A 24557-nucleotide genomic window follows, 5' to 3' on the forward strand; every position below is an offset into this window, starting at 1 on the left:
CGGAAGCGGCTAGAAGAAAGCTGGGGCCGGGGACAGTGACGGGGTGACTATGCCCGAGCGAGGGCTAGGCGCGCGAACCGTGCTGCGCAGGTGCGGAGGTGGGCGCGCACATGCGCGGGAGGCGACGGAGCGCCGCGGGGCTGGCCATCAGGGAAGGGGGCGCGGCGCACACAGCATGGCGTCCAATATCTACTTGGTTCGCCAGCGGATCAGCCGGCTCGGCCAGGTGCGGCCCGGGGAGGCACCTCCCCCTCCCCGCCCCTGCCCGCCCCTCGCCTCCCGCAACCGCCCCCTTTTCCGTCCCCGCCTCAGCGCCTCGGCGAGCGGCTCAACCGCCGCCGCCCCGCCCCGCCCCGCCCCGCCCCGTGGCCTCCCGGGCCCCCCTCCCGGAGCCCGCCCCGCCCGGCCTTCCTCGCGGCCCTGCTGGTCGGTCTCGTCGGTCCCCCTCCTTCTCCACCCCGCCGTCCTGACTCTCTCTCCCTCCTTCCCTCAGAGGATGTCCTCCTTCCAGCTCAACATTAACCCGCTCAAGGAGCCGCTCGGCTTCATCAAGGTCCTCGAGTGGGTGAGTGCAGCCCGCGCCCGCGAGGCCTGGAATCGCGCCGCCGTCGCCGCGCCCGCTCCGGCCCGGCCGGGGCCTCGGCTGGGAGGCCAGGGGCCCCGGTAGCGGGAGCGAGAGCAGGGGCGGCCGGGCCCGCGCGGGCTCCGAGGCCGTCGCCGCCACGGGAGGGTCGGGACAGCGGCGAGGGGACGGGAGGCCGCGGGCTGGGCCTGCGCGGGCCGGGGACGCCGCGGTTCGCGTCGGTCCCGGCCGAGGCCGCCGTCCCACACGAAGCTCACCTCTGGGTGCTCCCGTGGGAGTGGAAGTTCAAATTGCTCTTTGGTTGCACGGCTTCCCGCAAGGGAAGAGAAAACTTCCTGTTGCGGTCTAACCGAAACCTGGGGGGCCGGAGTCGCGCCTCTGCTTGTCCTGTTGAAAGGGCCAGCGGGTGCATTCTGCCCGGTGCTGACTGCAGGCCGCGCTCGGTCGAAAGCTGGTTGTGCCTTCTCCAAGTGAGCTGACGAGCGGTCAGTTCTTAGTTTGCTTTTGAGATGGCTCCAAGTTAAAAATGGATAAAAATAAACTGTGGGTCAGGCAGGCGGACGGAGGTGGGGGGAGAAGGTCTTTTACAAAACGCGTCTAGTCAGTCCTGTGCACTCAAACACAGGCTAGGACTATCGCCAGCAAGTTTGTTTAGGTATTTCTAAACAGCATCCTGCAGTCAGCTTTTAGTCCTTTCCTGGGAACACTCTCAATCGTTAACATCAAAGGAGATTTACTAATTCGACCTTGGCAGTGATCAGTTACTTGGAGGCGTTGGCGAATACATCAGGCACTGCACATTTGCTTCAGATTTCGTGGCCGAGCCCATGTTTCAGTGTTGATTCTCAGGCCCGGATTAATAGCTGGCATCTATCCACTGTGCAGGCAAGTTGCTTTTATAGCCAGCAACATTTACATCCGTGACTCTTTAACCCTATATTTTAGTGATCAAGTGGCGAAGAGTAAGAACTTCGATTGCCTGTGTTAAATAACCTACTGAGGGTGTTTTCTTAACGTAACACGGAAACTCAGATTCCCTAATGTATACTCAAGCTGATTTTCAAAAAGGTTCCTGCCTTTCCCCCAAAGTTTTGCTTTTCTTCTGAAAACAAAGTGCTGATTTCACACAAATGTCTACTTTAAAGACACATAAATATATGTTAATTATATTTTACACACACACACTTAGGGTTCTGCAAACACATTTTCAAATATAAAGAAAAATACTTGAGTATATAAAAATGTGAAATTGCAGTAGGAAAATCATGTTTAATTAGGTTTTTCAAATATAAAGGTTAAAAAAGTGTTATTGAGGGTTAGAATTAGATTTATAATTGAAGTTTTCACTTAGTAAATGAGGCAGTTGTTTATGTGTTTACATTTTTTTTAACAAAACAGGCATAACTTTTTCCTTAATATTTTAAAACATTAGTGATAAGTTTATTGGTGATCATAGGTCTGATATATTTTGAACAAATCCTGTTTAAGCTTTTTAAAGAAATACTACTTTCAGTTTGAACAACATACCATTACACAAGAGAGCCTGATAAATAATAAAAGTATAGACAAAGTGTAGGAGGTGAAAGGAGAAATCAGTTGCTTGCAGGAGCTAGGGAGGATTTCATAGATGAGAGAACACTTGAAGGATGAGTACTTATTCACTTAGGGAGGATGTGGGGAGTGGCTTTCCAGGCAAAGGGAAATTAGGTTCAGTGGTGTGAGAAGTTGAAGCAGCAGAGCCCTGTTTGAGAACTTGAAGTAGTCGGGTTCGGCTTAAATTTATACTGGGGGGGAGGGTGTAGTTTGAGATGATTCTGAAAGGTTTCATAGGGCTTGCAGAAGAGTTAGGAGTTTATCCTATGAGCCAATCTTAATCCTGTGGGGTTAACCTTTGATAACCTAGGTCCTTTTTTAGGAAAATGCGTATGTGTAGTTACAGAATTTGGAGTTGTTTATCGGATAGTTTCTACTTAAGCCCAGAATTCCTACCATTTGGAGTAAGGGTTTTAAATAAGTGAATAATATAATTGGATTTTCTTCTTAGAAATTTTCATTTTGTCAGTAGTGTAGAGAATGGATTGGAAAGGTCATAATTGAAGGAAGAAAGATCTGTTGCTTGAGAAATTATGAGAACTTCATGTTAATTGCAGTGGGAATAGAGGAGAGAGGTATAAAAATTAGAATGTATTTGGAAGTTGGAAAAGAGGGAGGACTCTAAGATGACTGCCATATTTCTGACAGGTTGGTAGTGGTACCCCTGTCCAAGATACATCACTAAGGAGAAGAAGCAGATTTTTGGTTGAAGCTCAGTACAGTTTTGAATGTATTGAGTTTGTGGTCTCTAGGTCATAAAAAGGAAATATCCTTTAGGCAGTTAGCTATATGGGTATAGAGTTTAATAAAAATGCAAGAACGGGCTGGAGATTCAGCACATACCTGCCAGCAAGGAAGAGAAGAAATGGTTAAGAAGATGGAGAAAAATAAATAACATCTGGCATCACTATAGAATTTAAAGAAAAGAGTACTATTCAACAATATCAAGAGGTGCAAGAGAGAGGTTAAGTAAAATAAGGACTAAAATGCACACCCTGGTTTTGGTAATCCAGAGGCTGTTGGCGGCTTCCTAAGAGCAACATCTGTAAATTCAGAAACCAGATGGTAGTAGGCCAATGGATATATGGTAAGAAAGTGAAGACAGTGAGAGTAAACCACTATTTGACCCTGAAAGTGGGAGGGATTTGGTGGTAACCCATCTGAAAGATGGGAAAGACTGAATGTGTTTGTGGGCTTGAGAGAAGAGACTTGTGAATAGAATTGTTGGAGGTTAAAAACAGAGGCAGAGGGGATGAATGATGAAACAAGTTTCTAGAGGAGAAGGGCCCATCAGAGGAATTTTTAAATCTGTTTTGAAGGAATTGTTCAAGTTTCATAACACATTGATTGAGGTGTGGCAGGTTACTTTTAAAAACAGCCAATAAATAAGTTTATAAACAAATCTAAAATCTAGATAATGGCTGTTTACTATCTATACATCTATATAACTAAAAAAATAATTCCCTCAATCAGCTTATCTCTAAGTTTCTAGAATATGTTAGACTAAGATATAACCTGATGATATGTAACTTTCAAGGGATTAGATGCCCAGTAAATATTTATTGACAGAATAAAAATATAATCGCCAGAGCAGAAGCATTTGCACTTTGCCTCTAAACTGCAGCCACCATGTTGTACATGTTGTATTCCTTCTCTTCTTTTTTTTTTTTAAACTACCCCTAGCACCTAGTTAGAGTGCCTGGCAGTGACATTGTCTTAGTTCTCTTTGTGTAGTAAGTACTCAGTAAAGGTTGAATTTTTGTTGCGCTTATATGGGAATAGCAATACTTTGTAGGGCTATTGGAATGATTGAGTTAATATTTAATTATGTGAATGATTATAATGTACTTGAATAGTTCTTCGGGACTGAGATGCTGTGTTTGTAAGACTAGTCCCAGGCAGTGGATAGAATTGAGCCCCATATGACTAACATACATACCTCCTGGTCCTTCAGGATTACTCAGTTCCCTATCACATATTTTAAACTTTAGAAATGATATATTGTATGCTTTTCACTTATCTGATAGGCCTTTAGAAGCCTATCAAGGTGACAATATAAAATTTAGGTAAGAATAAATGCCCCATGTGTAGAAGTAGAACATAGGAGTAAAAGTCAAAGATTAATTTTATCAAAGCAACTTTTTAAAGTATTTAATATTTCTCTGGTAAATTTTAACTTCATTTTTACTTTTAGTCAAATATCCCTAATATATAGGTAAAAGTTTTTCATTGAAATGATTTAGCTTTTTAAAATATTAAACACTGTGTTTTGGACTTTCTTGTTGCTATCTTGCGTAGGGTGGATGCTGAACAAATATTTAGCCCATAATGAATCTAAGTATATGCTTTCCTCATTCCACACACACAGAATTGTGGAAGAGATACTGTTTGGGGAGCATAGAAGAAATTACACACTAAGTTGAATTTTAGAATTATAGACCATCTTTGAATATTTTTGTCTGTTCTGGTCAAATGTATCCTTGGTGTTAACTTATTTATTGAGTGGGCATATATGTGCCAGGGCTTTACTTGTATTTTCTTATTTAATCCTTTGACAACTTATGAGGGTTGTTATCTCCATGTTAGAGAAATGAAGTAATTTACCCAGTGTCCATGATTATGATTACTACATCCAGGACTCTAACACTCTGTTCTTAGTCATTTTGATAACTACTTTTGTGTTTCTAATTGGTCTTTTAATAAGTTAATAAAAAGATTACCAAAGGCTTAAAAAACAAAAGCCCAAGGTATCTAAAGTGATTTTTTTTCTTGTGTGTTAGATGCATGTTTATAATAAGATCTTAGGAATTAAAAACAGGCCGTTCTTGATTCTTTGATAAAGTTTGAATGTTTTTTTCTGATTTTATACTTACAGTTAACAAGCAAATTCAAAAGACACTTAAAAACATTACTTTGGGGCAAATTATTATCCAAGAAAATTAGCGTGAAAAACAGTAAATAAGAAAATCTGTAGTTCTTTGAGTATTGCATATATCAATTTGTTTAAACAACAAACTTCCAAATATACACAATAGTTTATATAAAACACTTAAAATTTAGTCATCCCAAGTAACATAAAATTTTTGCAAATAGGGGCCATGTTTTATCCTAATTTTGTGGTTCAAAAATAGCACAGCGGAACACCCTAGAAAATACGAATTGTTTTTATTACACAGTGGGAGGGACAGCGCATATATAGACTGATGTTTCATCCATTTGCTTAATTTTACATTTTTAGGCTATTGGTCTGTAGGAGACTACTCTTTAGGAAACTTACCTTTCTCTTAGCCCTGCCATTTGGGTACACTTCCTTCCCCCTGCCTCCCCACCCCGACCGCGCCCATAATGGAAAGGATTTCAAATAGCATTTTATGTCTACTAGGACTCTCTGTACTTAAAGCTTGCTAATAGACTTACAGACTCACCCCTACCTTTGCTCTCTGTTTCTTCTACCTGATTCTGGATTATTTACCGTGAGCACTCTTATAGGGTAGATCAGATATAATTTTCATAGACAACATATATATGTTGTAAGGGCTTTGAGAACACACACACACTCATACACACTCACCCCACACAAATAGCAATCTCTGATAAAATATAAAAGGGAAAATTAAGATCACAGAGCGGTGTCTAATACAATGGTTCTCAAACACTTTGGTCTCAGAATCCCTTTATGCTCTTAAATATTGAGGACCTCAGAGAGCTTCTGTTTATGTGGGTTGTATCTATTGACATTTACAACATCAGGGTAAATTTAAGCAGAGGCTTTTAAGGGAACATTTATTTATTTTAAAACACAATAATAATTCACTTAAAAACTTCAATTGCACCAATGCAACAAATGCTACCAGTTTTCCTTGAAGTAAAAGGCTCACTTCATTTGTTTTCAAGAAAAATATCTGCCAGATATCCACGTCTGAATAACTATTTTTTGTCTGTTGTTATTTCAAGTAAAAATGGTGTTTCATGAAAACAGTTCAGCATATAACGCAGTTACTTTAAATGCTTTCCCTGGAGACAACCATTGTGTGCGGTTAAAGTATCTGCACATCCTGTTTCATCATACAGAATATTAAGAAGACTCAAGGGTCAGGATTTAATAAAAATCATAATTTTTGCTGTCATCAGCAAAACTGGCTTTTTTTAACTGCAAGTGCATGACAATGAATAACTCTGATGCTATTGCTTATTCTTACTAAAGCCCAACAGTTCCACCCACAAATGCTTTTGCTCAAGTCAGTGCAAATGTCAACACAGTGTAAAAGGCAAATAATGTCTTAATAATATGAAAATATTTTTGACCTCATGGACTTTCTGAAAGAGTCTTGGGTACTCCCAAAGCACCACAGAACACTTTGAGAATTGCTGTATTAATACAGTAAGCATCATTGGGGAACAGAAATGAAACAAAATATGGGTGGAAGAAGGACTGTTCATGATCTGGGAAATATATTTGGAAAAAAGCTTCAACCTATTATCTGGATTTATGACTTACATAGAGCCAAGTACTTAAACAATACAGCCTTCTAACGAAGACCTGAATCAATCTACCTGCTAGCTCAGGGTCTGAATTTGTGAACACTTCAGGATTCTCATATGTTGGTAGTTTGGGGGTCCCATCATAAGATGTGGTATTTGCAGCCATGTAGAAATGACTGTAAAACTACTAGATAGAGGTAGAAAAAGGGGGGGGACCTCAATTTGAGCCTATATCAAATATCCTCCAACATGAAGAAAACTAATTTTCACTTAAAAGGTCAAAATCAGTGGCACAAATACACTTCAGGACAGCCTGCCTGATCAACAATCAAGATATGGATTTACTCTGAAAAACATAAAAGTAGGACAATCTGAAATTATTTTGAAATAAATATATTTAAGTTCCTCAGATTTCTAGTTCCATATTCAATAGCTTAACAATTATGTAATGATGAAGGTGACATAAAGGTGCTCTCAACAGGGTCACCTGCCTCGCTCAGTGGGTAGAGCATGCAGCTCTTGATCTCAGGGTCGTGATTTCGAGCCCCACATTGGGCATGGAGATTACTTAAAAATATAATTTAAAAAAAGGTCTTTTCAACATATAAAAGTTAAGAGTTGGCAAAAAAAAAAAAAAAACTTCTCTTTCCTCCCGCAGGAACTCAAGTTTACTTTTCATGATCCAAATTCTTAAAGGTTATGGAACCTTACTATGAAACTGAAGCACTTTGTACCAGACTTCACTGCTTGGTGCATAGTGGGAATGAACTGAAATAGCAGCATCGATAACAAAACATTTTTAAAAATGAACGTCTTTTGGGGCACCTGGATGGCTCAGTTGGTTAAGCGTCTGCCTTTGGCTCGGGTCATGATCCCAGGTTCTGGGTGAGGGTTAGGGTTAGGAGCCCCTCGTCAGGCTCTCTGCTCAGCGGGGAGCCTGCTTCTCCCTCACCCTGCCACCCCCTGCTTGTGCGTGTGCTCTCTCTCTCTCTCTCTAATAAAAATCTTTTTGAAGATTTTAAAAATAAAAATGAATGTCTTTAGTAAATGCACAAGGACTTTAACTCGTAAAAATCAGTGCTTTGGTTCTAGGCATCTAATCTTACTGACTGTAAAGGCAAACATGTTGTGATACTTCATTTTCAGCTTTAGTAAAAAGCATACATTTGATTTTGCATATAAACACTCATATACAATGTACTTTTAGGTCTATTTCTGAAGATTTCAGTTATATCAGTTTCTAGACTAAACCTTGGACAGAAGGAAATTTAAGTAAATGACATCAGATTAATGATGAAACCAAATAGTCAGAAACTTGTAAAAAAAACACCCATATATAGATGAGTACCAGTGTTCCCAGCAGAAGTATCAGTGAGTTGAGCAGGGTCTAGAAATAGGACCGAGGACTGGGACTCTGGCTACAGGCTAAATAACTCATTGAAAATACCAGGGGTCTCCAAACTTTTTTTTTTTTATCATGAATCCTTATCTGTAAAATTTTATGCATAGAGCCCCAATATGCATCCATAACTTAGATGGATATTTTACTATGTCACTATCTTTTTTTTTTTTAAGTGGGCTAAGGGCTTGAACTCATGACCCTGAGATCAAGACCGGAGCTAAGATCAAGACCTGAGCTGAGATCAAGAGTCAGACATTTAACTGACTGAGCCACCCAGGCACCCCACTATGTCAGTATCTTAAGGCATATTTTATGCTTGGAGTAAATTTCATTCATATTTTTAAATCCTTATTTCAAACATTCATCCGATATATAGATAAATATGCCATCTTCTTGTGATCTGATTAAGTAGAATCTCTTTTTCCTTGGAATGTGGCTAATGAATATAGCTCATATAGGGCTTCTATTTTCTCTTTTGGATGTGAGTTTTTGTATTATTAGTTTATAGTTTCTTCGAAGACATGTTTAAGCCATTGGTCTGTTTTGTGAAGGTTGGTTTGGTTAAAACTAGGTAACTCGTTCCATAAACTCAGTTAGCCAGGCACACTCACATTATAATACACGAACACTACTAACAGGGAGGAAATAGGTGAAGGTATCACTGTCCTTGCATGTCATGGGACTTCTCTTACCTGCAGGATGCCCTACTGGCGTGTGACTCAGACCTGCAGATCCAGTATGGGTTGCAGTGATATATTAATTTCAGTAAGGCTTTAATTCCTTGTTTAAGTCTAAAAGTAAATACAGATAGAAGTTCAGATATTTTCTTCTCCTATACCAATTAATTGACTACTGCAGTTTATTTTGGAGCGTAGTGTTCTAGAGAACCAAGCTGAAATGTTAACTCCAAAGTTACAAACCTCAAAATTCCTGAGGGATCTTCCATGTATCTAGTATTGGTCTGGTGGGTAGAGGATTAAGTGGCAGTGTTTTTTTGGCAACTTGAGTCTGTCATAATGAAATATGGAACCTTTTGACCTGAAGAGAAGCTTGCTGTCACCCTGTCCTTAGATTCTGACTAGTTATTCTACAGGTAGAATTTCATGTTAGCAGTTTGAGCCTTTCTTCATGGAATAGAGAAGAATGGGAAAATGAATTTCATGAGTGGCAAGGCAATAGAAATGAGCATGCCAGGACTCCTGGTTTAGACGAGGAATACAAACGGAAGTGCACAGAGGAACCACCCTCATAAAGTAAGTGAGTGAAACAAGCTGTTTGGAAGAAAAACAATAGAATAAGCTCACTGATTCCTGGTAACTAACATGCATCCTGAGGATTGTTGAGACAGTAGAGTGGCAACAGTCTGGAAAAAGCACATGCCCCGTCTTACATGTCATCTGTCACTCAGTTCCACATTGTTGTTGCTTTATGGGAATATGGGTCTGATGCTGCCATATTTGCAGTTTCCCCACAGTAAGGGAAAGCAGGAAATCAAATTTTTATGTGTGGTATGCTGGTATTAAAATACCAACAACAAATTCATATTTTTTTATGAATTCTGGGAAGATCACACAAATATTATCTGCAGGCCAGGTTTCACCATGGGCTGCCAATATATAATTTCGAATTTAAATCAAAATAGCAGTAGGAAATAGGGAGAAATGAGATAGTCGGATACTTTACCTTCAGGTTGTTTTATAATTTATGTAGTAAAAAGTGTGTGCCTTGTCCCTTTTTCCAATGAGATAAAGACCAGAATTGCAAAGACGACATTTATTTATCCTTATAACAAAAAGATAGCTGTGAAATGATGGTTATGTAAGACTTGAAATATGATTTTATTTGTAGATTATTGGAAATTGGTTTTTTTTCTTTAATTAAGCAGTTATTTAATGAGCATATGTAATGTGCCAGACCTGCTAGGTAGGCACTGAAAATCTTGAGTAAGACCAAGTACAAAGACATGACAGTCTGCCAAGGGACAGGGAAAGAAAGGCATTAGGCTTAAGAGCAGTAAGTACAGTATGCCATTTATTTAATTTTTGTATTTAGTTAGAAACTAGTTTTTATTTTTGTTTTGGGTTTTTTTCTTTTTGTTCTTGTTTTTTAAATCAAGACACAAGAAAAATGCCTATAGTAATGAGTTAATGAACCCAAGTCTATGGCAGCCCGGGAGACAGAATAGTTCTACCATAAGAAACTGGTAAGGGCCTTTAAGGTGAGCTTGTCAGAGAACAGTTTGGGGGTGGGACAGTTCCTGGCAGAAGAAACAGATACACTGTAGACATAAATACATGATGTGTTTCAGGGGCAGTAGTAAGTAGTAGTACCGTGTGACAGAGTCGTACAGTACCGGGTGGGGAATAAAGTGCATATAAATCTAGAAGGATAAGGTTGAGGGTACCTCAGCCATGCCTGTTTGGCCAAATGAAGGTGTCTGGGCTTTGTTTTTTTCTTAAATTTAGTTCTAGAAAGTCATTGAGGAAATCTCTTTAAACAGGGGAGTACCGTGACCAGATCTTCATTTCAGATCAGTGTGACATCACTCTAAAGCATCTGTCCAATAGAAACAGAATGCAAACTACAAAATGCAAGCCCCATAATAATTTTAAGTGTTCCAGCCACACTAAAAAAGCGAAAAGAAACAGGTGAAATTAATTTTAATATATTTTATTTATAAATCTAAATATTGTTTCAACAGGTAGTCAATATAAACAGTTATCGATGAGATATTTTACATTTTGAATACTAAGTCTTTATAATGCATTGTCTAATTTACACTTACAGCTATCTTAAATCAGGCAAGCCATTTTTATTTTATTTTATTTTTTAAAAGATTTATTTTATTTTAGAGAGTGAGAGAGGGAGCATGGGGGGGGTGTGCAGTTTGCAGAGGGGGAGGGAGAGAATCCCAAGCAGATTCCCCGCTGAGCACAGAACCCTACACAAGGCTTGGTCTCACGACCCTGAGATCATGACCTGAACCAAAATCAAGAGTCGGATGCTTAAAGGACTGAGCTACCTAGGTGCCCTAAGACAAGCCATTTTTAAAGTGCTCAAGAGCCACATGAGCCCACGCTACAGAAGAGATTAGAAATGAGAGGAAGAGTCTCTTGGGTTAGTCCCCGTGAAAAATGGTGAGGGCCTGAACAAAAATAGTGGCAGGAGTGGTGTAGATAAGTAACCAAAGCTTTTAAAAGAATGGCATCATACTGTATGAAGACTTAGGCAACTTTTTTTCCCACTCAGCGTTAGGTTTCTAGATTTCGTCCATATTGATGTGGGCAGCTATAGTTCCTATATCTTTATTGCTGTTAAACTTCCCATTGTAAGTGTATACTATTATGTTTTATCCATTTTCCTGTTGCTCCCACGTTTTCAGTATTTTGATATTATAAACTATGTCACTATGAACATTCTTGCGCATGTTCTGTAGTACACATGGGTAAGAATTGCTCTTAGATCTATATACTAGTAGATACTAATCCTTTGTGACATTATTGCAAATACTTTCACCTAGTCTGTAGCTTGTTTTACATTAAAAAGCTGACTTTTGATTTTTCTATAGTTATTTTTCTATAGTTGAATTTAATAATCTTTTATTGCTAGTATATGTTCTTATTTTTAATCTTAAGAAATTTTTCCTTTCTCTGTGGTCACAAATTTTCTTTTATATTGTCTTAAAAATTTCTAAAGACTCAATTTTGCATTTGTCTTCAGCCCATCTGGACCTTTTTTTTTTTTAAGATTTAATTTTATTCATTTGAGAGAGAAAGAGCAGAAGCAGAGGGGAGAGGGAGAAGCAGGCTCCCCACTCAGGAGGGAGCCCGGCGTGGGGCTTGATCCCAGGACTCTGGGATCATGACCTGAGCCGAAGACACTTAACCAACGGAGCCCCCCAGGTGACCCTGGACCATTTATTGAAGTCCTTCTTTGTATCAGTTATCTATTGCTACCTAATAAAGTGCCCCAACCTTAGCACTTAAGACAGCACACGTTTATTATCTCAGTGTGGGTCAGGAATCTGGGAGCGGCGTAGCCTGAGGGGTTTCAGCCCAGAGTCTCCCTGTTTGCAGTCAAGCTGTTCCCCGTGATTGAGTCATCTTTAACACCCATCTCACTCACATGGTTGCTGAGAGTCAGTGGTTCCTCATCACAAGTCTCTGTAAGTTGCCTACGTATCCTCCCAACATGGCAGCTGGCTTCCCCCAGAGCCAGTGATTCAAGAGAGAAAGGAAGACAGAAATTATAGTCTCTTTATCACCTAGTCTCGGAAAGGATGTCCCATTCTTTCGACCATATTCAATTTACTAGAAGCCGTCCACACTTATAGGGAGGAAAATTAATCTTTGCCTCTCGCAGGGAGGAGTATCAGAGTTTGTGGACATATTTTTAAAACCACCACACCCCTTTCCTTGGTGATCTGCAGCACAAGCTTTGTTAGATAGAATTTATCTAGTTACACACAGGGCTCTTCCTGGCCTCCTTATTGTCCCGTTGGTTAAGTTTGTGTATCCTGTTTCTTTTTTCTAATCCTAAATGGGTATATGCCCCATTTTCTCTGGCCTTCTGTTTTCATTCCTTATTCATGAACATTTATGTGTAGAGAGTATCCATTCTTCTGTCTTTATCTGTGAACGCTTAACTGAAGATTCCAAACTATGTGCTGGACATTACCTCAGGCTCTTCATATCTGTAACCAGATTCCTTTTTGTAAATCTCCTCTTTACAGAAAAAAAGAAATCTCTTGATAGTTATGATCCTGGTTATGGCCTGATTCAAGGCCCTGTATTAATAATCTGTGAAAGGCATTATATCAGTGTTTAACAGTATAGGCTTTGATATCAGACCTTCACTGAATTTTACCTGTTTGCTAGATGAATGTGACCTTGAGCAAAACAAAGTCCCTGCCTTTGAGTTTATATTCTAGTGAAAAACGGACAGATACTTGGGTACTAATAGGCAGTGGTAATTACAGTGGCAGAAAAATAGAGCAGCATGAATAAAGGGAGTAAGTACTGTGGGGTTGGAGCATTATTATTTAATATAGTGTGATTGGAAAGGCCTCTCTGATAAAGCCCTGCTGGAACAGGGAACTGTGAAGTAGGAAGTAACTCATGTACTCCAGGCAGAGAGAGTAGCCAGTGCAAAGGCTCTGTAGGAGACGTTTACCCCTTTAAGGGATAGCAAGGAGACCGTTTTATGTAAAGAGATTTGACAAGGGGAAAAGTAGCAGTGTGTGATCAGAATTATTAAGGGAAGAAAGGATCTTGTAGACTGTTATATGAACTTTGATTTTTATTCAGAGAGAACTCAGAAGACGTTGGAGAATTTTGAGCAGAGGATATAAAGTTTTCTGCCTTTTATTTCTAAAAGATCACCCTGGTTGATATATTGACAGTAGACTGAAGGAGGGACAAGGACAGAAGCAAGATTATTTAGAAGGCTGTTAGAGTATAATTCAGGCAAGAGGTAATAATGGTGGTTTGGATCAGGATGTTGTGATGGTGATGATCAGATTCCAAATATGTTTGTTTTTTTTTTAAACAGAGCCATCAGAATTTGCTGAAGCATTGAGCTTTTGGCCACTACACCATATGTGGGATTTTTTGTTTGTTTTGTTTTGTAGAAAATTTAGAAGATACAAATAGAAAAAGGAATTATCTTTATTTTCTGTTCAGAGGTGACCACTGTTAAAATTTTGATGTATTTTTGTAGTGTGCATCATATGCATAGGCGTAGACACATGGTACAATGCATGTGTAAACAAACTTTTTTAAAAATTAAACTCTGTCCCCAAAGTGGGGCTCAAACTCACAACCCTGAGATCAGGAGTTGCATGCTCTACCAACTGAGCCAGCCAGGCACCCCATAAACAAACTTTATATGTAATGAATGTTTTTCAGTATCATTAAATATTCACCAACATTTTAATGACTGCATAATGTTCCATCCTATGAGTGAATTACAGTTTATTTGATTCCATATCAACATTTAGGATGCTTCCAGTTTTTTCCTGTTATATATAGCATTTAAGAGAACATTGTGTTCTTTTAAGTATATGCATGATCAGGAAAACAAATTTCCAAGTACTTTTTGAGACCTGGAAATACTGAAATACTCAAAAATGAGGTCATACAAGCTCATGAAATAGCATCTCCATTTGCTACCTCTTCGCAAGTCTCTTGGCTTAACGGTTACCATTAAAAATACCTCCAAATCACCTTTTGATTTTGATACTAATAAATAAGACTTCATCTGAATTTCATACTAATATTTAGTAGGTACAGTGCAGTCTTAGCAAAAGGATTATTATATGAGCTGGTATACGAGCTTCTGTATTATACTCAGGGGAAAAGAAAATCATTTGTTGACAGTTGGAAATGAAATTTTTAAGTGTTTTTCACCATCTGTGTTTAATTAGTAATTAAGAATTTCTAGAATGTTAGTGAGCCAGTTTTTAATAATGTATTTAAGCTTTAATGACCCATGTTTTGGGTACAGTAATGCTTCTTCCCCCTTTTTTGGTCTCACTTTGTATAGATTGCTTCTATCTTTGCTTTTGCCACCTGTGGAGGTTTTGACGGCAAAACAGAAATTCAAGTGACTTGTCCTAAACTTACTGAAAATAAAACGATTACAGCTGCTTTTGGTTATCCATTCAGGTAAGATATTTGTTTGTTTTTATGGTTAAAAACGTTTTACTTTCATATTTCCAGCAATTTGGGGGGGTAGAAAATTTTAAATTGCACATATGCTCATTTGTAAATGGTGATCATTGTTCCTCAAACTGTGGCACATGGACCAGTGTCTGTCTGCAAACTGTGTTCCTGGCCTATGATGAATTAAGTACAGAAAACGAGACTAAGCATTTAGAAACTTTTATATGACCTTGCCTTGACATTTGTATTCTGTCATCCCACAGTGAATTGAAAATTTAAAAACAAAACAGAGACTGCTCTGTCACCTTAGTGTGTGAAGCCATGATGTGGAAGCAATCACAGCTTCAGAAAATTCAAATTTCTCATGTATTTGCAATTACTAAATAATAGCCTTCTTTATACCGTTTTAAGACATGTATTTAAAGCGAGGAGTTTGTGTTTACTAGACTAAAATGAATATTTTGTGAATTTTTCTGTTTAACTTCAGTGTTTATTGAAGTTTATTGAATGTGTCCTGTGTTTAAGCCGTGGTGTAAATCTTCTTCCATGTACTACTTACCTGACTTCTCTAGGACTCAAAATTTCTATCCATTGAGTTAGAAATCTTAACCTTTAAAGGTTGTTTTGATGATAAATAAACCCTTACACTAAAAATATGTCAGATAGCAAGAGCCTGGTTATGAATCATTGCCTCTCCGTTTCCCAGCCCTTCTCTTATAAAGTTCCTATATGAGGAACTGTTATGGCACATTTAGTGATAAGGGCTTTTGCAATTTATAGGTAAGGAAATTTAAAAACAGTCTAGATGGACTCTGAAAAACAAACTGAGGGTTCTAGAGGGGAGGACATTGGGGGGATGGGTTAGCCTGATGATGGGTATTAAAGAGGGCACATTCTGCGTGGAGCACTGGGTGTTATGCACAAACAATGAATCATGGAACACTACATCAAAAACTACTGATGTAATGTATGGTGATTAACATAACAATAAAAAAAATTTTAAAAACACAGTCTAAAGTTAACAGCTAATTAATCTAGGGCTAAAATGTGAATCATGATTGGCTCTCCTGGTGCTAGTCACACATACTCTGCCTCCTAGAATGGAATATCATGTCTCAAATTGCAAACTATTTTGTATCAACTCGCTTAATCTGCTAAATTCTTATTGCAGGAAAATAGTATGTGGATGTTAAAGTGTTTAATGCAATCTATATTCAGTCTATCATAAACCAATTACAAGGCATAATTTATGTACATTTCTTAGGAAATTTTTAATTTAAATATTTGAATTTTCCCCTTTTTTTCCCCCAAAGGAAAATGTAATATATTTTGGGAGTGTTTTTTGAAATGTCATTTCAGTATTCTACTTACGTATTTCTGTCTCTATTGGGAGAGTCCAAGTAATTCACAAATTTATTTGAGCCTTTTTTTAATAGGTTGAATGAAGCATCATTTCAGGCACATCCAGATGTAAACGTGTGTGATGTAAATTGGAAAAGTTATGTCCTTATCGGAGATTACTCTTCTTCTGCACAATTCTATGTTACATTTGCGGTCTTTGTCTTCCTGTACTGCATTGCTGCTCTTCTGCTCTATGTTGGTTATACGAGCCTGTATCGGGATAGTCGAAAACTTCCCATGATTGTAAGTAAACACTTTATTTTTGTACAAAAATCATTTGTATAAGGGTATGTTATATTTGGAGTTAAATATAGATTTTCTTACACTGGAAATGAAAATTCTTGGCATAAACCAGGTAAACATATTTTGATTTATGTTTACCATGAGGTTGAGCTTTCTCTGGTTGTCACATTGAACCTAATTCTTTGAGCCAGTTTGCAACACTTCCTCATACTCTAGGGAATACAGAGGTCTGTTTGTTTCTAAGTCTTTCTTTAACCTGGAAAGATCTCAAACATATAGAGCATATTAGGTTGCAAGTAGAGAAATTAAGTAGAAATTAATGCCTTTAATTTCAGGAATTGCTGACCATACTAGTAGTCTCATGATGGTGTTCCTACGTCTTACCTTTTTTCTCTTTTCTCAAAGACCCCCTTTATGTCTCTTGCAATGTTTTATTGAGCTTAATAGTATCGGAAATCAGCAAACTATGGCCCACAAGCCAAATCTGATTCATTGTGTTTTGTTTCTGTTTTTTAATAAAGTTTTGTTTTTTTGGTCTTTTGTTTTATAACACAGCCATACCCAAACATTTTCATACGGTCTATAACTGCTTTCATGTTACAGTGGCAGAGTTAAGTAGTTGGGAGAGAGACCAAACATATTTCCTGTCTGGCCCATTTCAGGAAAAGTTAGCTAACTCCGGGTCTGTATTCCTAAGTTCTTTATTTTAAAATCTGACCCAGGTAATTCTGTAAGAATTAGAGAATTCTCACTAGTGATGTTCATGAACTAATTTTGAATCTTGGAGATGGCAACAAAGGATTTGGATTTCAAGTCCTAACATCTTTCTTGGCTTCAGAGTCTTCTGAGCTAGAAATAAAAATAATCTCTGAGGTTTAGGTAGTAGAATCTCCTCTGGATTATTAGTGCAAATGCAGAGATAAGCTATGGTTTTAAGCTAGATGTCCACAACAAAAGAATAACTACAAGGCAGTATTAAGTGTTACTGACTTGAAGGGAGAACAGAGGTGCTTTTGAAATACCGGTCATTTATATCTTGAGAAAACACTGTCATCTGCTGATTATTTGTGAAGCTACTTCAAAGGGAAGGCTAGTTGGGTATGAAGAAATTATTAATTAAGATAACAGGTTTTATTTTTTATTTTTAATTTTTGCTGCCTGGATCATAAGAATACAAATGGTAAGTAAGGAATAAAACCACCCGCTAAAATTCTTATTTTGTTTCTTATTTCTGAGAAGAGATTCTTAAACCTGACATTTTCACAAAATATTTTCTTGTATGTCTTTCAAACAGATAGACATCAACTATTTTAATTTGCAGTGCTAATCAACAGGAATTACATATTAAGAATCTGTAACTTCTGTAGACTTTCCAAGACTTAACTTAAAAAGGAACGGTACAGGGGTGCCTGGGTGGCCCAGTCAGTTAAGCCTCTGCCTCCAGCTTGGGTCATGATCTCAGGGTCCTGGGATCGAGCCCCATGTCAGGCTCCCCACTCAGTGTTCTCCCTTTCCCTCTGCACCGTTGGTGCTTTCTCCCCCTCTCTCAAATAAATAAAATCTTAAGAAAAGGAACTGTGAAGCGCCTGGGTGGCTCAGTCAGTTAAGCATCCAACTCTTCATCTCAGCTCAGGTCTTGATCTCAGGGTCATGAGTTCAAACCCTGCATTGGAGGAGAGTTCAAGCCCCCCATGGAGCCTACTTTAAAAAAAAAAGGAATTATGATAATCATATAGATACTATCTTTTGTTAAAATTCTTTATAATTTAAATAATAAATGAAGCCAGTTCTTGCCATTTTGTCATTCTCCCAACAAACTTTTTTTTTTTTTTTTAGATTTATTTATTTATTTATTTGACAGAGACAGAGCAGGAACACAAGCAGGGGGAGTGGGAGAGGGAGAAGAAGGCTTCCCGTGGAGCAGGGAGCCTGATGTGGGGCTCCACCCCAGGACCCTGGGATCATGACCTGAGCCGGAGGCAGACCCATTAATGACTGAGCCACCCAGGCACCCCATTCCAACAAACTTTTAAGTTAACTCTAGCAATGAGCCTTTTATTTTTCATATTTTTTTGGTGAACTGTTAAAAATCACACTTTCTAAGGCAGCATCCAAATCTATATTTGTAGAGGGTTTTTCTATAAAAACTATAAAACTGATCTAGGTGCATCATTCAAAAGTCAAAAGAAATTTTCCATCTCTGGTTAGTGGTCATGGAGAGGTAATCCAGAACTAGCCCTTTAAATGTTTTTTTGTTGTTAATATAATATAAAGGATGCTTCTTGTCTGTAAAAATCCAGGCTTCTAAATTAAATTTTGAATTCTACTTTCAATTTAACCATATAAATGTAAAGTTTTCTTGAGATACCCAAATTTAAAATATAGCCAAGTAGGACATTGTTTTTTTTAAAGTACTCTTTGTTAATGAGGACATGCCTTTTTGGCAATGTTCTCAATTCTCTACTAAGGTATTTCTAGGAGCGTTTCAATTGTGGCATTTAAAATCAACTTCCCTTTTTAAGTAAATGTAGCATTTTTTTGGTTTTAAATAGCAGGAACTTAAGGGTTCTAGGCCATGTGGAGAATCAGAAATATCCAAAAACCTGAAACCAAACAAAAATAAAGTATCCCAAATCCTAAAAATCTGTTATGAATCCTATCCCAACTCATTGGTGGGACCAGGGCTGCCAGAGGCAGCTATGGTTGTGCATTGCAGAACTGTGGGTGGGCCACACCCTGAAAACAGTCCTGAGTGGGACATAGATGATCTTCAGAGGCCCTCATTTCCCCCACGTCCCCTCACCCTAAGGTTACTATGTGCATCATTTTCAGAAGAGTTCCCTGCTTTTGAAATAAAGAATGTCATGCCAGCTGCAAAGTAGATTTAAAGAGCATAATCAGAAAAACATCAGGGTGTTTTTTAATTAAGAAGTTGGAAGGAAGAAACCTGGAAATTACAAGGATTTGACATATATGGGTCAAAGCTATGAACTTCAGCCCAGAGAGAACTTGTTTAAGATGTGATAACCTTATACTATTTATCAGTTCTCCAAAAGGCATTGTGTTTCTAGCAAGTGTTTAGAAAATATCTACCTGCAGCAAAAGTACAACCGAGTGCAGAAGTGAAGAGGAGAGTACCCCCCCACACACAGTGCAAAACATGGAAGCCATATTTCTGTACTTTTTTCTTTGATCTGCGTTTTTTAAAAGAAGACCAGGAGCAGTGGAAAGCTCAAATGCAAAATGCAAATACCTCCATCTTTGTAAAATTAGTCATTGTTTTTGGTTCTCTGATCACAAGGCATGTATTCATTGCCATCTTGACCTGGTGGACAAGCTATATATAGGAGAGTTTCTATATGTCATAAGTGGTTCCTGGTGTTTAGTCTCAATAAATGACTAAAAGCTGGTTGGAAAAAGTAATTAAAAACCAATCACATTTATTGGGGGGGGGTGGTTGGGGAACCACTTCTCTGATAAGCTCCAAAACCCATTTCTGAGCTTGCAGAGATTTTTGCTGCAGATGTGTAAGAACTCATAGCTTTGGGCATACCTGAATCCTAAGAATACATAACATTAAAAGATACAAATTTTACATTATTCCCACTTTGGTGGTTAATTTAAAGGAAAACTAAACGAGGTGAGACTTATACTTTATATTATACAAATGCATTCTTTAAAAAGTCTTCTTTAGATTTTTGTAACCAATGCTAGTTAACAAAATTTTAGTTGCCCAGCTAGTTAACAAAATTTTAGTTCCCCAGCAGAATAGATTGAGTAAAGAGAATACATTTTTTTTCTTTCTTCATCTTACTCAATGAGAAACTATCCAGAATATTTAAAACTTTAGTCCTATTCTTGGAAATGTAATAAATAGCAAAGACTTGAGTAGAAAATTACTAGTGAGAGGATGCCTTGAGAGATTATTTTTTTTGTCCTTAATATAATGAATATTCTTGAAATTTTAGGGTCATGAATTTTAAAAGAAACAAGTCATTCTGGATGCGTGCTTTTCCCCATTTCATTATCCAGATCATGGACAACTAGATTTCTTGTTCTGGTTTTTTATTTTAATTCCTTCCAGTCATGGGGAATTAGATTTAACTGAAGTTAGAATTTTGCCAGAACAGTATGAGAAAGCAGAAGAAGGTCAGGGAGTTGCGTGTGTGCAAGGGGTTGTAACGAAGGACCTTAGAATAGAAATTAAGGGGGAAATGAGAGCATGAGTGAGGTGGAGAGACAGTAAAAAAATGGTAAAATCAGATTGTAGGTGTCAGTGGGGTCAAAGGATTTTTGAAGTTGGGGTGCCTGAAGGAGTGTGCACTGGAAAGAGAGATGATACTGGGAAGCAGGAGGAGTGAAACTGGGATTATGGTGATAACAGGGTTTGAGGTGTGATCCTGGGAGTGAGTGGCTTAAGTCAAGGCTGTGGTGAGAGCTACGTGAAACTGATTTCTAGTGTCAAAATCTTAGACTGCTTGAGTAGATGCTTGAGTCTTGCTCACTGCTGTAGCTCAGGCAGTGTGCTAGTGATGATAAACAATGATGTGTACATTGCTGACTATGGCCTTTTTTATAAAGTATGTCATGTAGGCCATTTCTCAGTACCATAGGGTTCAATGTGATCTCAGTTCCTTCATCATGGATTTGAAGTGTAGTATTTTTAAATTAACTCTTCATTATTAACTCATACTTATTTTTGCTTTAGGACTTCGTTGTTACTCTTGTTGCTACTTTCCTGTGGTTGGTGAGCACTTCAGCCTGGGCTAAAGCTCTTACAGATATTAAAGTAGCTACTGGGCAAGGCATTGTCAAGGAACTTCAGCCTTGTAATCAAGATGTGTTGTGTTATTTTGGCTCTGTGACTAGTATGGGATCCCTAAATGTATCTGTGGTACGTATGCAGTATTTATAAGATATTTTATTTCACTTAGAAAAACCTTACTAGTGATATAAGAAAGCAATAGTTTTTAACAAATCTCTGGATGAATATATTGTTTTCATTTTTACTAAGCTATCAGAACCCTAGCTACCAGATAGTCTTTACCTTTATAACAGTGAAGAAAAGTTTGTCAGGAAAATTATTACTTGTTAACAGGTTTCAACAAGATCGTGATTGAGTCTTTCTTCTCGTTAAAATTGACTAGGCAAGACTTTTACCCGAAAGGCACTAATTGTAGTCACTAACATTTATAAAGACTGTGTGTCAGGCATTGTGCTAAGGGCATTACAATGTTACACTCACTCATCTTGTTTAACTTATTCAGTAACCCAAAGAGGAATGTGGGAGATAGTATTATCATCTTCATTTTACACCTGGGAAAAAATGTAGCTGTGCGTTAATTTGCTCAAGATAACACAGCTAGCAAGTTCGCAAGCCAAGGTGTGGACCAGATCTGACTTAGAGCCCATTCTCTGGTCTGACTTGCTCTGGGTTTATGAAAGTAGTACTTTTATGGTTTCTTAAGTGATCTAAAAAAATTGGTATATATAAATTTAAATAATAGTCTATTTTACCAAAATACAGATAAATGTATTACTAAGTATGTTATTAATATACTGCATATATTATGTTTAAGGAAGTCTTCTGTCTTCTCAAGAAAATATTTTTCCAGTGGATGAAGTCAGCATGCCTTGTAAAGCAATTTGGCCAAATTTTTGTGTTACAACTTTGTGATTTAAAAGTCTTTTTTTGCATTTATATTGACCATGATCTGAGATGGACAATCTCAGAAGTGTTGTTTCTGTATGCAAATATGCAAAAAATATAAAACATTTGGCCTTCAGTAATATGATACTACTCTCAAACTCTTTACCCCAGTCTTACATCATATAAGTCACAGTTGTTCTTATATTTGGAGAAAAAAAAATACCAAAAAAGGGTAGCTTCAGTTTATTCATCTCTGAGACTTTTATCGTGTTAGATTTGTAACTGGGAAGACTAATTTCTTTTATGTTGACTAATGTAGGATCTGATGTAAAGTTCTTTTGTGACTCCTTTTCTCTTCTGGCTGCAGCTGTTGGAGTAGGAGAGATAGTAAGTAGTAGGGGAGAAAGAAGGGAAATAGGAAAAGATACCCAGGGACAGTTTATAACCTTTCAGATGGAGAAAAGTGAAAGCCTCCCCAAGAAGGAAGCATGGTTTCCTGTTCCTCTTCACCTGAAATCACTAAACTCTAATTTTAAAGTAATAATAGGGTTTTACTTATTTTTCTAAAATTTAATCCCATCTTCTTGGTAATGTTGAACATGCAAAGATAAGCTTTCTTTTAGTCATAATTTTATATGTTACAGATTTAGAGATTTTAGCTTTATTTCATTGGGAGTAAGTCATTATATATACAAGTTTGGCATTGAAATGGAAAGTCTTCCTTTTTAATATGTAGTTTACATTTTAAATGAAATAATGGTATACTACCTAGAAATGTTAAATATTTAAAGGAAAACTAAGATGAGTATAAATTTTTAAGTAGATACTAGATTTTCATTTTTATTTTTCTCTTTCTTAGATCTTTGGCTTTCTGAATATGATACTTTGGGGAGGAAATGCATGGTTTGTGTACAAGGAGACCAGTTTACACAGTCCATCAAATACTTCTGCTTCCCACGGCCAAGGAGGTATTCCACCTCCTTCTGGAATATAAAGGGAGAAGTACACTGTATGAAATATATGTCTATACTATGACCTGTTGCCAACATCTTGAGAAGCATTATTTGTTTCTAATAAAAGTAATGGCTTTTTCAATAAATTGGTGGGTTTAAAATTTTGCTGCTTTTTTATATAAAGCCTGTGCCTTTCCTAGAAATTTAAGATGTAAATGTATTCTCACATGTAAATTTGAAAATTCAGGGGCCTATTATGAGATGATACACATTTTTTAAATGACTGGTTATTTCTTTATTAAGTTGTTTGCCTTCCAAAGTGTTTACACCTTAAGCCTTAACATATATCTTCACTCAGAAAAGAGTTACATTTTCATATCATAATAGGAAGAAAAATCTCTATTTGGAATATACAATACACTACTGTAAGTTTGTACAGATCATATACCTAAGACCTGTCTTTGTTTAAGAAAGCCTTGATTACATAAATCGTATTTAGAAAAACATACTTTGTTCAGAATTTATAGCTGAACATTGTTTATATGTTATGAAAAATTTTTCATTGCAAAGACTGGTTGTATGTTTTATTTCTGTTTTTCTAAGTGACCTACACAGTACTTAATAGGTGTACTAAAACTGTTTTGGGAACGGGGTTTGGAAATTTCTAATAGATGTATAGTTAATTTAGTGATTCTGTCGCATGAGGTGTAAGCTTCCATTATGCTGGTTGTTTAATAGACTTGCTGTATAAGTAGAAAGAACATGGTTCAGCTAGATATTTTGATATGTACGGGCATTACTCTTAGTGGTATTTGTTTGCTGTCCTTTGTTGCTCATCCTACTTAAGTGCAGGCTGAGACCTAGTCTCTACAAGTGGAATAAAATAAGCCACTGTTTTTGCAGACCCTTTCATAGGGTTAAAAAAAATTAAGATTGCCTTTTACTTTGGAGACATTTAACATTTAGATTCAATGAAGTTGCTATTTTGAGTATAGCATTGATATTGTGAAAATAAATGCAATTTGGATTTCATGCTTCTTAATGTTCATTCTTATTTCACAAATGGATGATTAAGGAATTTATGCATCATAAACAGGAATTTAAGTGAGCTGTATTATGGGTGCACTGCCTTTGCACGCACATTTGGGTATATTCTGAATACAGGGATTATTCACATTTTGCTTCCTAATCTTTGTTGTACAGGGCCAGATTTCTTGTTCTTACCACATGATTGTTTATATGTGAAACACATCTTGCTATTGCCTTATTTTTTGTTGCTTTTGTTCATGACAAGAATTGTCAATATGAGAATGTATATCTTTTATGCAACAAACTTAATAAAGAAGTTAAAAGAAAGTGTGCACTGATTATTGTATTACAAAGAAACTTTCATCTTAAAGGCAGGAGCAATGCAAAATGGAATTGATTTCCAGAGTAGGAATAATTTTTTTAAATGTTTGGCAAGAAATAAAGACAAAAAATGCTTTGGAGATCCTGGTTCTATCCTTTTTTCTTTCAATCTTGTTTTTAAAATGCTTGTTTGTAAATTTCAGGTTAAGTTTTCCTGATAAACTTTTTCTCATTGACT

The 24557-nt window shown here is 37.5% G+C and overlaps 1 protein-coding gene and 1 long non-coding RNA gene across 2 annotated transcripts in view; one reads left to right on the plus strand and one right to left on the minus strand.

Annotated features, from left to right (window-relative positions):
• Window positions 1-7531, minus strand: part of LOC113912046 — a 210913-nt gene extending 203382 nt beyond the window's left edge. Inside the window, exon 1 of the long non-coding RNA XR_003516676.2 lies at window positions 841-7531. This is a non-coding gene — a long non-coding RNA (uncharacterized LOC113912046). The remainder of the gene's footprint in view (window positions 1-840) is intronic.
• On the plus strand, window positions 102-24325 carry SYPL1 (synaptophysin like 1). The gene is made up of 6 exons (XM_027575085.1): window positions 102-226; window positions 494-565; window positions 14604-14725; window positions 16159-16366; window positions 21075-21260; window positions 22876-24325. The coding sequence occupies exons 1-6, from the start codon at window positions 176-178 to the stop codon at window positions 23008-23010; spliced, it is 774 nt and encodes a 257-aa protein (XP_027430886.1). The 5' UTR covers window positions 102-175; the 3' UTR covers window positions 23011-24325.
• Window positions 24326-24557: the final 232 nt, after the last annotated feature.

This window comes from Zalophus californianus, chromosome 12, assembly GCF_009762305.2.
Source record: "Zalophus californianus isolate mZalCal1 chromosome 12, mZalCal1.pri.v2, whole genome shotgun sequence".
Taxonomy (NCBI): domain Eukaryota; kingdom Metazoa; phylum Chordata; class Mammalia; order Carnivora; family Otariidae; genus Zalophus; species Zalophus californianus.